Below are 13,905 nucleotides of genomic sequence, written 5' to 3'. Positions count from 1 at the left end.
AGCTGGTGTACCGGGTCCATTTGAATACATGGAAAAAGCTTTGCATGCATTTCTGATGATGAAAAAAGGCTCTGGACAGCATCTGGACATGGAACAGTTAAAAAACGCTTCTGAATGCAAACGCTTATAAACGCAGTTAACCATGTTTACAAGCATTTGGCGTTTGAAACGCTGGTAAAATCTACTCCTGAACACAAGTTTGGTGCATTGAAAAATAGAATGTAAACTCAACTGCCTGTAAACGACTGTAAATCACTATTTGTACATGGACACATAGGAAAACATTAGGGAGAGTTCAGGGGCTGCTGAATAAACGCTGAACAGCTCCTGAACATCAGTTTAGGAGCTGCAGTGTACATGAGCCCTTGTGATAGCAGTTTCCAAGATTTCGAGGCTGTCATTTATGGGCTGTCTGTTGGCTGAACAGCATTATATAGAGATAGCTGGCCTGGAAGTCAGCATACAAGGACCAGAAAACTGCCACTCAAGCAAAATGATACAAAACAAACCCTTGTCTTACCTTACACATAGCATACTACATATCATGTATTAAAAATATAGCTTTAAGCAGAGTTAAAGCATAATATACAAACCTTGGATAGAGTATGAGAAACTTTAGCACCCCTGTCAGAATGTTATTGCTTTATGCAGTGGTATATTTATTCCTTGTGCTGGCCTAGACAACACTAAAATCGGACACCTCCAACAGACCATAACCCCCCCCCCCCCCCGGCAACACCACCAGTTTCCGCCACCCTGAAAATTGCCGCCTTAGGCAAATGCCTTATTAGCCTCATGGTGAATACACCGCTGGCTGTATGCTTCCTTGCTTTGGACATTTATCCTCTCTTCCTGCCCTGGTGGCACTAACCACTGGAGCAAGAAATGTGAAAAGGACAGAACAGGAAATGTACCCAAAGAGGATACGGACAATAATAACATTGGAAAAAACGTTCTAGCCTTTACTTGATCTCATGACTAAAACAAATTTTGAGCTGTAAATGAAGTTATGGGGGCTGCCATTGCCGGCCTTCTAAGAATACCCTTCCCTGGCTTTCTCTGCCTTCAATACTTTTGGACTCACTCATCTAAAACATACAGTATATGCAGATTAAAAATAATTACATAGCTACATCGTTAGTCTGGCTGAAAAAAGACAAAAGTCCATCCAGTTCAACCATTAAAAAAAAAAAAGTTATAATCCTATACCCACAGTTGATCCAGAGGAAGGCAAAAAAACCCAGCAAAGCATGATCCAATTTGCTCCTGCTGGGAAAAAAATTCCTTCCTGATCCCCCGAGAGGCAATCGGATATTCCCTGAATCAACTTTACCTACAAATGTTAGTATCCAGTTATATTCTGTGTATCTAAGAAACAATCCAGGCCTTTTTTAAAGCAATCCACTGAGCTGGCCAGAACCAACTCTTGAGGGAGTCTATTCCACATATTCACAGCTCTCACTGTGAAGAAACCTTTCTGTGTTTGGAGATTACATTTCTTTTCCTCCAGACGTAAAGAGTGCCCCCTTGTCCTCTGTGATGACCTCAGAGTGAATAGCTCTACACCGAGTTCGCTGTAAGAACCACTGATGTATTTATACATGTTGATCATATCCCCCCTTAATCTTCTCTTCTCAAGAGAGAATAAATTCAGTTCCTCTAATCTTTCCTCATAGCTGAGCTCCTCCTTGCCTCTTATCAGTTTGGTTGCCCTTCTCTGTACTTTCTCCAGTTCCCCAATGTTCTTTTTGTGAATTGGTGCCCAAAACTGAACTGCATATTCCAGATGAGGTATTACTAATGATTTGTACCGAGGTAATATGATATCTCTCACTCTGGAATCTATACCTCTTTTAATACAAGAGATGATTTTGCTCCAAGCTCCAAACCTCCATAATTGTTCCAGGTAAGTGGATAAGAAAATATTGAGGGCAAGCTAAATAACTTTTGACTTTACCTCTGACAGAGAAGAAGCCCCCTGATGAATGGGATTCAGAGGAGGTAGAAGAGGTCCCAAAGGAGAGGAAAAGTGAGTAGACATTTCTGTATTCTGTGGCTGTGTATATCAGTGAAGTTGCTCACTTATGAGGTCTATAGAGTTATATGGGATACATCTTAACCTTGTTCGCAGAGTGCCCACCCATTGGCATGGAGTCCCATCGGATAGAAGATGATCAGATTCTGGCCTCCTCTATGTTGCGCCATGGACTGCACGCTCAGAGAGGTCGACTTAATATGCAGGTATGGCTCAATGTCTGGTGAATGGCAGAGCCTGATTCAGTTCTTTTACTTTAACTGGCTTATTTGCCATCTAGTGTACAAAATATTTCACCATTCTTTGTTAAAGTGGAACTTCAAGTACATACAAGTTTATTCTTTTATTAGCCAAAGAATTTTTAACCTTGGCCAGCCATTCTTGTGACACATGCCTCTGCTAGTGACTTCGGTTTATCATTACTGTTTCCTGTGTGAGCTCCCTGTTTATCGGACAATGGTTGTGATCAGGGGCGGACTGACAACTCATGGGGCCGCCGAGCAATAGGGGATCATGGGGCCCCTGTGTCCTCGCCCATACTCAAACCACACCCAAAAAAAGCCTATGAAAATTACCAGGGGCATCTCATGGGGCCCCCTACTGACCCTGGGCCCTCGGGCAGTGCCCAAGTTCCCAAATGGTCAGTCCACCCCTGGTTGTGATTCATTTTCCAGTGATCGGGCTGGAGGTAGAGAGGTGACAAAAGAAGCAGAAAAACTGAATCAGGAAGTTAAGGAAACAAATCTGGCACCTGTTTGGTTTTGTGGTGTGCAAAAGGTGCATAAAGCGCAAGACAGACTGACCAAATTGCAAACTCTTTAGCAGGTAAAAACCATACACCTAGATATATTAAAAACTGGGTGTTTGGCTGTTTGCCCAAAGCCCAGTAAAGTGTAAAATGACAGAACTTTTGTGCTGTTGCTAGTTTTCCCAAGATAGAATTTAAATATTTATTTAATAAATTTTTGTAAAAACTGTCATTCATCAGAAGACATTGTTAAATTGAACAATGATCTTCATTTAATACATTTTGTGACTTTTTTTGCCTTGAAATTCATTGTGCCATAAACTAGGGGCTTTGTAAGCAGCGTGTGTAGACTTTATGCTGACTGCATATCAATTTGTAGTCTTTACATACAGTGGGGATCGAAAGTTTGGGCACCCCAGCTAAAAATTTGTATTAATGTGCATAAAGAAGCCAAGGAAAGATGGAAAAATCTCCAAAATGCATCAAATTACAGATTAGACATTCTTATAATATGTCAACAAAAGTTAGATTTTATTTCCATCATTTACACTTTCAAAATAACAAAACAAAAAAATGGCGTCTGCAAAAGTTTGGGCACCCTGCAGAATTTATAGCATGCACTGCCCCCTTTGCAAAGCTGAGACCTGCCAGTGTCATGGATTGTTCTCAATCATCGTCTGGGAAGACCAAGTGATGTCAATCTCAAAGGTTTTAAATGCCCAGACTCATCTGACCTTGCCCCAACAATCAGCACCATGGGTTCTTCTAAGCAGTTGTCTAGAAAACTGAAACTGAAAATAGTTGACGCTCACAAAGCTGGAGAAGGCTATAAGAAGATAGCAAAGCGTTTTCAGATGTCAATATCCTCTGTTTGGAATGTAATTAAGAAATGGCAGTCATCAGGATTAGTGGAAGTTAAAGCAACATCTGGAAGACCAAGAAAAATATCAGACAGAACAGCTCGCAGGATTGTGAGAAAAACAATTCAAAACCCACGTTTGACTGCACGATCCCTCCAGAAAGATCTGGCAGACACTGGAGTTGTGGTACACTATTCCACTATAAAGAGATACTTGTACAAATATGGTCTTCATGGAAGAGTCATCAGAAGAAAACCTCTTCTACGTCCTCACCACAAAAATCATCGTTTGAACTTTGCAAATGAACATATAGACAAGCCTGATGCATTTTGGAAACAAGTTCTGTGGACCGATGAGGTTAAAATTGAACTTTTTGGCTGGAATGAGCAAAGGTACGTTTGGAGAAGAAGGGGCACAGAATTGAATGAAAAGAACCTCTGTCCAACTGTTAATCATGGGGTTGGATCAATCATGCTTTGGGGTTGTGTTGCAGCCAGTGGCACAGGGAACATCTCACGAGTAGAAGGAAAAATGGATTCAATAAAATTTCAGCAAATTTTGGATGGTAACTTGATGCCATCTGTGAAAAAGCTGAAGTTAAAGAGAGGATGGCTACTACAAATGGATAATGATCCTAAACACACCTCGAAATCCACGGGGGATTACACCAAGAGGCGTAAACTGAAGGTTTTGCCATGGCCTTCACAATCTCCTGACCTCAACATAATTGAAAATCTATGGATAGACCTTAAAAGTGCAGTGCGTGACAGACAGCCCAGAAATCTCAAAGAACTTGAAGACTTTTGTAAGGAAGAATGGGCAAAGATACCTCAAACAAGAATTGAAAGACTCTTGGCTGGCTACAAAAAGCATTTACAAGCTGTGATACTTGCCAAAGGGGGCAGTACAAGATATTAACTCTGCAGGGTGCCCAAACTTTTGCAGACGCCATTTTTTTGTTTTCTGTTGTTTTGAAAGTGTAAATGATAGAAATAAAATCTAACTTTTGTTGACATATTATAAGAATGTCTAATCTGTAATTTGATGCCTTTTGGAGATTTTTCCATCTATCCTTGGCTTCTTTATGCACATTAATACAAATTTTTAGCTGGGGTGCCCAAACTTTCGATCCCCACTGTAAATGGCAAAAACTATTACTATTTCCAGGTGAATTGATAGCCTGAAGCAAATAAGATAAATGATTTTGCAAAACTGTACAAACCCATAGCAAAATTGCTACAACATAGGCCTGAAATAATAAATGCCCACATGGAAGAAAAATATATTTGAAATATATTTTAAAAATATTCTTCCCAAATATATTGACATATATTTGAAATGCTAAAATTTTGGCCATATTCAGTATATTTCAATTAAAAAAAAATTATATATATTATATATATATATATATATAAAATATATATATATATATATATATATATATATACACTGCATGTTGAAATGCGTTTTTATTACAAAATACATGAAAAATATTTTTAAAAATACAGTTCAAATATACTGTATATCTTTAAAAATACAAATTTACATTTTTGGAATGCATTTACAAATATATGTAAAATTTCAATAAAGATATGTATACTGTATGTTGAAATGCGTTTTATTACAAAATATATGAATTGTATTTTCAAAAATACATTTTAAATATACTGTATGTCTTTAAAAATACAAATCTACATTTTTGGAATGCATTTACAAATATATGTAAAAATATGTTAAAATGATTTTTATATGTTAAAAAAAATCTGAAGAATATATTTAAAAAATATATTTTTAAAAATATATTTTTTAAAATATATTCTTCAGGTTTTTTTAACATATAAAAAAGTCATTTTAACATATATTTTTACATATATTTGTAAATGCATTACATAAATGTAGATTTGTATTTTGAAAGACATACAGTATATTTGAAATGTATTATTAAAAATATGTCATATGTTTTGTAATAAAAACGCATTTCAACATACAGTGTGTGTATATATATATATATATATATATATATATATATATATATATATATATATAAATTTAAATTTTTTTTTAAATATATTGAATATGGCCAAAAGTGTAGCATTTCAAATATATGTCAATATATTTGGGAAGAATATTTTTAAAATATATTTCAAATATATTTTTCTTCCATATGGGTGTCTTGGTTTAAAAAGAGAACAATTATTTTTCTGATTATTCACTACTAGTATTACAATGACAAAATCTTATCAATTGAACCTCGTGTCAGTTACAGATTATTTCCTCCTTTTAACCAGCCTGTGGCTCCCTTCTAGGCAGGTACTAATGAAGATGACTTCTTTGATGGTGCTTGGTGTGCAGAAGATGACAGTCTGGTTCAGTGGTTAGAAGTGGACACGCGAAGAACCACATTATTCACTGGCATTATAACACAGGGCCGGGACTCTCTTATCCAGTGAGTACATGTCTTTGGTCTATATACAGATACAGAACATTGTCTTTATATATGGAGTGGTGTGCTGATGCTGAAACATTCATTCTCTATATCCTTTTCTCTGACAGTGATGACTTTGTGACCTCTTTCTATGTGGGCTTCAGTAACGACAGCCAGAACTGGGTTGTATACAGCAACGGATATGAAGAGATGGTGAGCATGTCAATTATTTTACATCTTATACTGATATCCCTGCTATCTCTATTCATCAAGAAATGTCCTGCATCCAGTACTAGCAGCACCTTCAGTTCACAATCTTTTTTTTTTAAGTCCGCAAACATGCGAAAAACGAAAAACCCGTAAGTGAATCACAAAAAACGTGCAAGTGCGAAACACCACACAAAAAAGTGCACTTAGGGGTGTGCTTTGTCCTTCCCCCGAAGGGGATGGACCTCTACCCTGATCCCTCAGGGCACGAAGCTCCTGACAGGGACAAGGTTCCCATTTGGTCCACCTAGCCAAAAGGCCTGGCGGACCACCGTTCCTTGTGGCCAGCCGAAGCCAGCCACTCAGTACTTGGCCAGGGGGTTCTCCCGAAGAGAAAACCCCCTAGGGACAGGGGAAGAAGGAACCAAAAGGCCACACATCCTCCCCCTAGACTTCAAGGTAGGCCCGAGGACCCACACCCTCCATCCTGTGAGGAAATAAAACACACACATAAGAGTGAAAGTAATAAAGAGAGAAATAATAAATTAAATAAATAAAAAGTGGTCGTGCCAAATGTGCACAGACAAGGCACTGAGGCCTGTAGTAAAAATTGCCCTGAACTTAGCCAGAAGGCCTGGTCCCGAGGGCACTGTGCAGAAAAAGTGTTTAAACACAGTGACCATGTGCCTTTTCACACGTTGGGGTCCCACACCCAGGTGTTACTAAGAGCACCCCTGAGGAGACCACTCAGGGGGCACTGGTTTGCGGACTTTCTGCCTTCCCGGCTCCTGGCCAGACAATGTAGATCCGTTCAAATCAGGAGGAACTGGGCCCCTCCGGTCTTCCCGGGGGAATTACTCTCGGGCCCCATCAGCCTGTGGGCACCTCGATTTCTGTTCCAGCTGGTACTAGCCGTCACGACCCCCATCATTCCAGCAGGGGTACTATACAAACAGTCATCCCCGCAAAGCTAGAACGACCGTGGAGCACCCCTGCTGGACACTGATAAGAACAGATACTACACTTGATCTTAGCAAAAGGCCGAGTTCACAATCACTGCTGTTTTAATATCCCATTAGCCTGGAGATAGTCATCAGAGGTAGAACTGCAGCCAGGATTCTCATTGATGCACTGTTCACAGTTAGTGAAGGTGAAAAAAATATACAAAGCAATTTAAAAAAAATATGCATTCTCAAAAGTCTAAAACCTCAACTGATCAACAGAAAGGCAAAAAGACCTTAATTATAAAGCACAGTGCAGTTACAGTAGTTTAGCCTAACAAGGAAAAGAGTTTTTGCTGATTCTTGATTATTTTTTGAAATGCTGAGTCATCTAATACCACTTTCTGTGAAAGACTTTTACACATTTTCACAACTCTTACAGTAAAGAATCCTTTTGCATGTTGAGGTTAAACTTCTTTTTCTCCAGTTTCGAAGAGTGCTATTGTGTCTTTTTGTGTTCACCTTAAAGTAGAATTAAACCATCCTATTGATTACAGCCAAGGAAGCTGCCATGTTAGCCTCTGTTTGAGTTGCAGATGCCATGGTGCTACACATGTGGATAGTTATAACACCAGCCATTTGATGACTTGCCAGTTCAGAGCACAAGCAACTTTGACAGTTATCATTCGCAGCATACATAGAATGTAACAAGTTAGGCAAACGGGTAAATTGATGTGTTTAATTCCATTGTAAAGTGGAACTTTTAGTAACTTTACAGTCAGCGTACATTCATAACACCATCACAATATAATGGCAGACCCAATGGAAACGGGCAGACTCGATGGACCACTTGGTCTCTTTTTGCTACCCTAATTAAGGTCCACTGTTTGGAAATACTTTACTTACGTGGTGATCTGGAGGAGGATCCGATTGTCTGGCTTTCTGGGTTGTTTATAACAAAGCGCGATTGACCAGGTGATCTTAACAGGGGGTCATGCCTTTCGTATAAGTGGTTGGTGACACAACTGTCCTTGGATTTCCTTTGTTTCATCACAGCCTCTGGGGACTTTTTGCTTTATTTTTGGATGGACTATTTTTTATGACACATTTTTCACTGTTTTTTTTTTTTTCACGAATTATTTGTCACTTTATTAAGCGCTGCACTTTATGTATATATTGTTTATTGCCTGGTATCAGGGTTTTTTGTGTTCAGCTGCTTTATGTTTACACTCTATTTTGATTATTATTTACTACAATTTTCATAAGCACATGTTTATATATATTTAATTTTGGTCTTTTTTCGGCTGTCACTTTTTTTTATAAAGCAACAGTTTCATTTTTCAGAAAAGCTGTACATTTTATCTTTATACCATTCGGTCCTGGAAGGAAATGCTGAGCATAATGCCAGAACAAAGATGGCTCCATTCTTCTGGAGAGAAAAGCAGATAAAGGCATTTTCAGAAGGATACATATTACATAGAAAACATGCACTTAAAGGATACGTTCACATTTAGTAACTAGTTACTGAAGTTATTAATACAGCATCCCCTCATCCCCAATGCCTCATTGTGACAGTGGGAGAGGGATCCTTTCCCCACAATTTCATAACAGCGCAGCTGTGCGGGGCTCTAGTCATACAGCTGCTTCATTCTTTCACACAGATCTGTGAATGAATGAACTACAAGTTCTGTCTGCCAGCATGGCAGACGGCTTGTAGTTCTCAATGAACTGCAAGGGCGCGGATGAACGCTCTCATAGTTTATTGACACTTCCTGCAATTCAGTAACTGTCTGCCCATATGGGAGGTACAGACAGACAGCTGTACCAAGTGTCTGCAGGAGCCTGACATTGCACCTGCAATCTTTTGATTAGGAGTGCAATGCTCTGCAAGCTCCTAAGAAAAAAAATATAAATGCACATTTTTTTTTACTTACAAAATGTGCATTTATTATTTTTAAAAAGTGAACTTAGCCTTTAACATGAAAAATATTTCTGACACAAGGTCCTGTTAAATACCATCCCCATATTGTACATTGGTATCACCATCTTCCTTGGTATACACAGAGCTAAATAAATATACTGGCTTTCTCTTTTTTACACCTTTTTGCAACCTACCAATTCTTTTGAAGTTTTACCAACCCTACTTTCTTTTTGCAGTATTTTGTAAATTAAAAGATTGAACTAAATGATGTTCTTCACTAATACCCAGATGTTTTAATATGAACATCTGTAATACGCTCAGCATTACTTGAGAGTACGTGGTCCAACAGATAATCATTCCAAGTTAGAAGGGCAGCACATTGGCTAAATGGTTAGCACTTCTGCCTGGCAGTACTAAGGTCATTGGTTCAGATCCCAACCAGTTTGCATGCTCTCCCTATGCCTGCATGGGTTTCCTCCGGGTACTCTGGTTTCCTCCCACACTCCAAAGTCATGCTGGTAGGTTAATTGTATCCTGTCTAAATTGTCCCTAGTATGTGTATGTATGAATGTGAGTTAGGGACCTTAGATTGTACGCCCCTTGAGGGTTAGGGACTGATGTGAATGTAAATATATAAGTAAAGCACTGCGTAAATTGATGGTGCTATACAAGTACCTGTAATAAATAAAAATATCCTGTGGTGATGAGTTTATAAAATGTCTTCCCAGTTGTGGCCCCAGCACTGCCAATACACCAATACATTTTAAAGTAGTTAAAATCTCCTATTGTTAACACTATCCCAGCCTGTACAGCCCTTTCTTTCTGTTGAAGGAGCTGAGTCTACCTAGAATTTCTAGATACCATCGCTCCTTCAAGATAATCTTTTATACTCACATCTTTAGACAGATACCACCACCTTTTCTACTTACCTTATAATTCTGAAAAAAAGAGCAATTTTGGCCTTGGATGTACAAAGGGGAAAAGAAGAAAGTGGGCATGCAAAAAATGAATGAATGTCTGGCCAAATATATGAATATACTGCAATGAACTTTGCAAGTGACAGAACATGATAGAGCATGATTGGATGTGAACCTATGAAAAGTACAGTGCCATGTTATTGGGCAAATGTTTTCTGCTGGAGCTCTTTTCACAGGATTGTGTTAGTGAGGCACACATAAAGGAACACAGTATGTAAAAGACTTCTACATGCACTGGAGGACAACCACTTTGTGCTCTAGTCTGTTATTCACAAGGGTGTAGATTTTTTCCACTAACAGCCAGTGATATAAACATAAATAATTGTTAGTGCTGTCTTGTCAGTGTCAGAATAATAATCATTGAGCAGCATTCCAATTTGCTTTGGATAAATCTACAAAATATCCGTCTACACGTTGTAACTGTGGTACACTTTAGAACAGTGATCTCCAAACTGCGGCCTGGGGGCAGGATGTGGCTCTCTGCTTGCTTTTATCCAGCCCTTGGGACATTATTCCCCAACTGTCAGAAACAATGGGGCATAGTTCCTGCCACTGACAATGGCACACTATTCCTCCCACTGACACCAACGACGGGGTACAATTCCTCCCACTGACACCAATGATGGGGCACTATTCCTCCCCCTGACACCAATGATGGGGCACTATTCCTCCCACTGACACCAACGATGAGGCACTGTTCCTCCCACTGACACCAACAATGGGGCACTATTCCTCCCACTGACCCCAACAATGGGGCGCTATTCCTCCCACTGACACCAACAATAGGGCACTATTCCTCCCACTGACACCAACAATGGGGCACAATTCCTCCCACTGACACAAACGATGGGGCACTATTCCTCCCACTGACATAAACGATGGGGCACTATTCCTTCCACTGACACCAACAATGGGGCACTATCCCTCCCACTGACACCAACGATGGGGCACTATTCCTCCCACTGACACCAACAATGAGGCACTATTCCTCCCACTGACACCAATAACAGGCCACTATTCCTCCCACTGACACCAACAATGAGGCACTATTCCTCCCACTGACACCAACAATGGGGCACTATTCCTCCCACTGATACCAATAACGGGGCACTATTCCTCCCCTTAATACCAAAGATGGGGAATTGGTTACTCCCACTAGGACATTTTCTACTCCCACTGTCCACAGTCCGGCCCCCATAAAGTTTGAAGGACAGTAAATTGGCCCTTTGATCAATATTTATCAAAAGCAAAAAAAAAGTTATTCTGAAGGTTGTCTTTGTCATTGCAGATGTTCTTTGGAAATGTAGACAAGGACACACCAGTGCAGACAGATTTTCCTGAACCTGTGGCAGCAAGATTTATCCGTATCTACCCGCAGACATGGAACGGTAGTCTGTGCATGCGAATTGAGGTCTTGGGGTGCCCTATTTCAAGTAAGATCAACATACACAAATGGTTATACTGCATGCATACTACAGCAAAAATGTTTCTGTTTCTTTATATATCATCTCTCTACAGCCCTTTACAGGAATCACTGAACCAGGGGTGGACTGACCGTTTGAGCACTCGGGCGCTGCCTGAGGGCCCGGGGTCAGTAGGGGGCCCCATGAGATGCCCCTGGTACCTTTCATTGACTGTTTCATAGGCTTTTTTGGGTGTGGGCAAGGAAACAGGGGACCTATGATCCCCTATTGCCCGGGGGCCCCATGAGTTGTCAGTCCGCCACTGCACTGAACCTTTTACATCAGTCACAGTCCCTGATGGAACTTACTGTTTAATGTCCCTACCATGCAGTCATGTACATTTTGCATTTATATTTCTATGCAACTGTACATGAAAATGTACCAGTAATATGTGCGTCAGCTGGGACTCAATTCACTTTTAAATTGCTTGTGTTATTTGCTATAATGATCATTTTTTTTTAACCATGTGAATGTTATTTTCAGTTCTCACTGCAGAAAATAGTCATTATGACAGTCGTTATAGCTTAATGATTTGAGTTTGTTTCTGATCACCTATGTTCTCTTTCCTATCAGATGTGGTCAGCTACTATAGCCAAAATGAAGTGATAACCTCCTCAGATAACCTGGATTTCCGGCATCATAACTACAAAGATTTGAGACAGGTGAGCTAATCGCAGACTAAACCATGACGTTGTACTTTTTATTGCTTTTCTTCTGAACTACCAACCATGTTCATCCTTTTGCAGCTCATGAAGGTTGTAAACGAGGAGTGTCCAACCATTACCAGAATATACAATGTCGGAAAGACAGCTAAAGGTCTGAAGATCTATGCCATGGAGATCTCAGATAACCCAGGAGAACATGAGATAGGTGAGGAATTTTCTTCATCAGAGCCAGAGAATGGCAGGAGAATCGATATTGGTGTATACGTAGTTCCTCATACCTATCCCTTACTGACCTCAGCCCCTAATTTTATTGATATGCATGACAATATACAGGCAATTTAAACTAGTGATGTATTTCAACTGTAGTTTTGGCATTTTGCTAAACATGGCGGGGTGTGAATAATTGCAGCAATCTTTCCTCATAGATGAGGTCCTCTGTTACTCTTATCAGTTTGGTTGCCCTTCTCTGTATTCTCTCCAGCTCTCCAATATCCTTGGTTTTTTTGTTTTGTGTGCTGCCTGTGTTCCCGTTAGGGAGATACAAGAGTACAATCCAAGCGAACAAGTTCCTGCATTAAAAATTGCTGTGTGTATAAGTGGGTGCTGCAGCGACCGTCGGCTGGAACCAAACAGAATCGGCAATGGAGAATGTCACCAGCACACCGAGGATCATCAATATGGGTCCAAAAGTTTTAATGAACGATCACATAGTTACAGCAAGGTAACGTTTCAGAGACTCACAGGACCCCTTCATCAGGTATGTGCCTGATGCCTGATGAAGGGGTCCTGTGAGACTCTGAAACGTTGCCTTGCTATAACTATGTGATCGTTCATTAAAACTTTTGGACCCATATTGATGATCCTCGGTGTGCTGGTGACATTCTCCCTTCCTGCTAGGGAGACTTCACCTCACTTCTTGTCCCTGTGAGGAGAGCGGTTGTCACAGGCACAGAAAGACACAGGTTGTGATATTAAAACGACAAGTTCTATCCCAGAAATTGGCACATCCAGGGCTTTATTCCAGGATCAAATGAAAGGACTGCTCATCAATCCAAAGCATTTCGGGGCCAAAACAACATTTCCTTCATCAGCTAAACCTCATTCACACGGCCGTTAAGGCCAGTGTATTCGCAGCCACTCACCCATGAGCCTGCCAAATCGGGAATAACAGCTGTGCTGTGCAGCGGCTGCATTCCCAAACACTTATATGCTGCCTGCTTGCGAAAACTGACAACCCAACCCATATGGAAGAAAAATATAATTGAAATATATTTTAAAAATATTCTTCCCAAATATATTGACATATATTTGAAATGCTACAATTTTGGCCATATTCAAATGTGTTTTTATTACAAAATATATGAAAAATATTTTTAAAAATACATTTCAAATATACTGTATGTCTTTAAAAATACAAATCTACATTTTGGAATGCATGTAAAAATATATGTTAAAATTACTTTTTTATATGTTAAAAAAAATCGGAAGAATATATTTAAAAAGTATATATTTATATATAAAACACATTTCAACATGCAGTGTACCCATGTCAATTTTTTACTTTCTTATGTAAAAATAAAAAATAAAAAACAGCGCAAACATTTTTTAAATAAATAAATCACAAAACTAATGAAAAATATATGAAAAAATATATAAAGTAATG

The 13,905-nt window shown here is 39.5% G+C and overlaps 1 protein-coding gene across 1 annotated transcript in view; it reads left to right on the top strand.

Annotated features, from left to right (window-relative positions):
* AEBP1 (AE binding protein 1) overlaps positions 1-13,905 on the top strand; it is a 98,464-nt gene that overhangs the window by 65,767 nt on the left and 18,792 nt on the right. Inside the window, exons 10-16 of the mRNA XM_089692458.1 lie at positions 1,967-2,029; positions 2,132-2,241; positions 5,950-6,089; positions 6,197-6,281; positions 11,403-11,547; positions 12,151-12,239; positions 12,324-12,447. Coding sequence (XP_089548584.1) covers positions 1,967-2,029; positions 2,132-2,241; positions 5,950-6,089; positions 6,197-6,281; positions 11,403-11,547; positions 12,151-12,239; positions 12,324-12,447 — 756 coding nt within the window. The remainder of the gene's footprint in view (positions 1-1,966; positions 2,030-2,131; positions 2,242-5,949; positions 6,090-6,196; positions 6,282-11,402; positions 11,548-12,150; positions 12,240-12,323; positions 12,448-13,905) is intronic.

Source organism: Staurois parvus, unplaced genomic scaffold, assembly GCF_062004578.1.
Source record: "Staurois parvus isolate SC_StPar_1 unplaced genomic scaffold, SC_StPar_1.0 ptg000586l, whole genome shotgun sequence".
Taxonomy (NCBI): Eukaryota; Metazoa; Chordata; class Amphibia; order Anura; family Ranidae; genus Staurois; species Staurois parvus.
This window is presented reverse-complemented; position numbering and strand designations above follow the sequence as displayed.